Source organism: Suricata suricatta, chromosome 8, assembly GCF_006229205.1.
Source record: "Suricata suricatta isolate VVHF042 chromosome 8, meerkat_22Aug2017_6uvM2_HiC, whole genome shotgun sequence".
NCBI classification, from domain to species: Eukaryota; Metazoa; Chordata; class Mammalia; order Carnivora; family Herpestidae; genus Suricata; species Suricata suricatta.
The window spans coordinates 109,057,905-109,059,801 of NC_043707.1; the positions used below are offsets into that span (position 1 = coordinate 109,057,905).

Genomic DNA, 1,897 nt, shown 5'->3' on the forward strand with positions numbered 1-1,897 from the left:
CAAGGCGAAAGCGCTCCGCCTGGTGCATTACACCAGCGCCACCAAGGTGGTTCTGGCCTGCAAGGAGCCCTTCTGGGAGCGGGAGGGCATCCAGGGCGGGTTCTCGGTCACAGACCGGCCCTCGCGTTTCATCTACTACCCCAGCCACAGCTTCCCCAGCGGCAAGGGGGTCCTGTTGGCCTCCTACACCATAGACGATGACTCCCTCTTCTTCACATCCATGACACATGAGCAGGTCAAGGATGTGGTCCTGGAGGACCTGGCGGCCGTGCACCAGATACCTAAGGATGAGCTGCGGCGCATGTGCCCCTCCTCTGTGCTCAAGCGCTGGTCTCTGGAGCCCCTCACTATGGGCGCCTTCGCTGAGTTCACACCCTACCAGTTTACTGACTATTTGCCGCAGCTCTTCCAGCCTGAGGGCCGCATCCACTTTGCAGGCGAGCACACCTCCATGCCCCATGCCTGGATAGACACTGCCATCAAGTCCGGCCTGCGGGCAGCCAGGAATATCCAAGCCGTGGTAGACGAGGAGGCCACCGGGAAGCAGAGGACCTTCATTCATACCCAGAATCATTCCAACCCTGAGAGAAATCCCTGAGGAAATCCGGCAGGAGAGGCTCTGGGAGGTGGGAGTTGGAGGCAGAGACCCACGAGAGAGGTCACCACTGATCCCCTGGCCCACAAGCAAGAATCCAAATTCACTAAAGAGTCCAGCTGGCCAGTCCACAAAGAATCGCCCCCTTTCCCACTTGTCTCCGCTGTCAGGCCTTGAGGAGGGAAGCAACAGAATCAGAGTAGATGGAAAGTAAGGACTAAAACAAGGATGGTGAGCGCCAGAATCTACCCTTAGCTGGGAGGAAACTGCCTCTTGCTGCATAATAGTAACAAGCGAAACATGAAGGCTCCAACAATGCCCTAATTTCTGTCATATACTAGAAGCTTCTAAAGGAACAGACAAATCCTGAGCCTCAGTAATAGTAAACCATGAATTAATCACACACAAGCCCACAATGCACAAAAATCCCATCACTATGTGTCTCCTACGGGTGAGAAGGGAGCTCACATCTTGGCCCAACATGGAGTCTAGATGGATGGGAGAGATAAGGGTTCTTCTCTGTTCTTTCTGGGCCTGTAAGAGCAGGATCTTCCTAGAGAAACCTCCTGCCTGGCCCATAGATCTTTCCATTCCACCCTTACCTTCCCATTACCAACCAAACCCCTCCTCACCTTTGCCTGTCCAGACTGTACATCCCCCCTGGAGGACACCAAGCTCATTCTCCATAGTCACTCTGCTCTTCTCTAACACATGCCCTGTCCTTCCAGACCCAACTAAATTATTCCCTCTCTCTGAATCCTCCCAAAACTGCCATACCCAAACCCCAGGGGTCTTTCTCTCTCTTTTGAACCTCCACTCTTCCTCCCTGGAGTCCCAAATATTTGGACTATGGATCTTCTTATGCTATTATGTAATGACTTCGTGAGGGCATATTATCTGTCCAATTTCAGTGACAGCCCCCAACGGCTGGGATCATATCGTGTATGCCTCAGTCTATTTCCAAAAGACACTTAAATATATATTATTTCCCTCACCCTCTCAGGAAATATTTATTTTGCATGTATCATGTGCCAGGCACTATGCTGAGTGCCAGATACAAAGAATGTGCAGCAGGGACACCTGGGTGGCTCAGTCAGTTAAGTGTCTGACTATAGCTCAGATCGTGATCTTATGGTTCATGAATTTGAGCCCAGAATCAGGCTCTGTGCTGACAGTGCAGAGCTTTTTAGGGGTTCTCTGTCTCTGTTTCTGTCTCTGTCTCTTGTCTCTCTCTCTCTCCACCTCCCCTCCTACACCCTTCCCCATGCACACTCACTCTCTCTCCCAAACTAAATAAATGAA

The 1,897-nt window shown here is 51.6% G+C and overlaps 1 protein-coding gene across 1 annotated transcript in view; it reads left to right on the top strand.

The window, feature by feature from the left end:
• Positions 1-598, top strand: part of LOC115297699 (L-amino-acid oxidase-like) — a 5,107-nt gene extending 4,509 nt beyond the window's left edge. Inside the window, exon 6 of the mRNA XM_029945836.1 lies at positions 5-598. Coding sequence (XP_029801696.1) covers positions 5-598 — 594 coding nt within the window. The remainder of the gene's footprint in view (positions 1-4) is intronic.
• Positions 599-1,897: the final 1,299 nt, after the last annotated feature.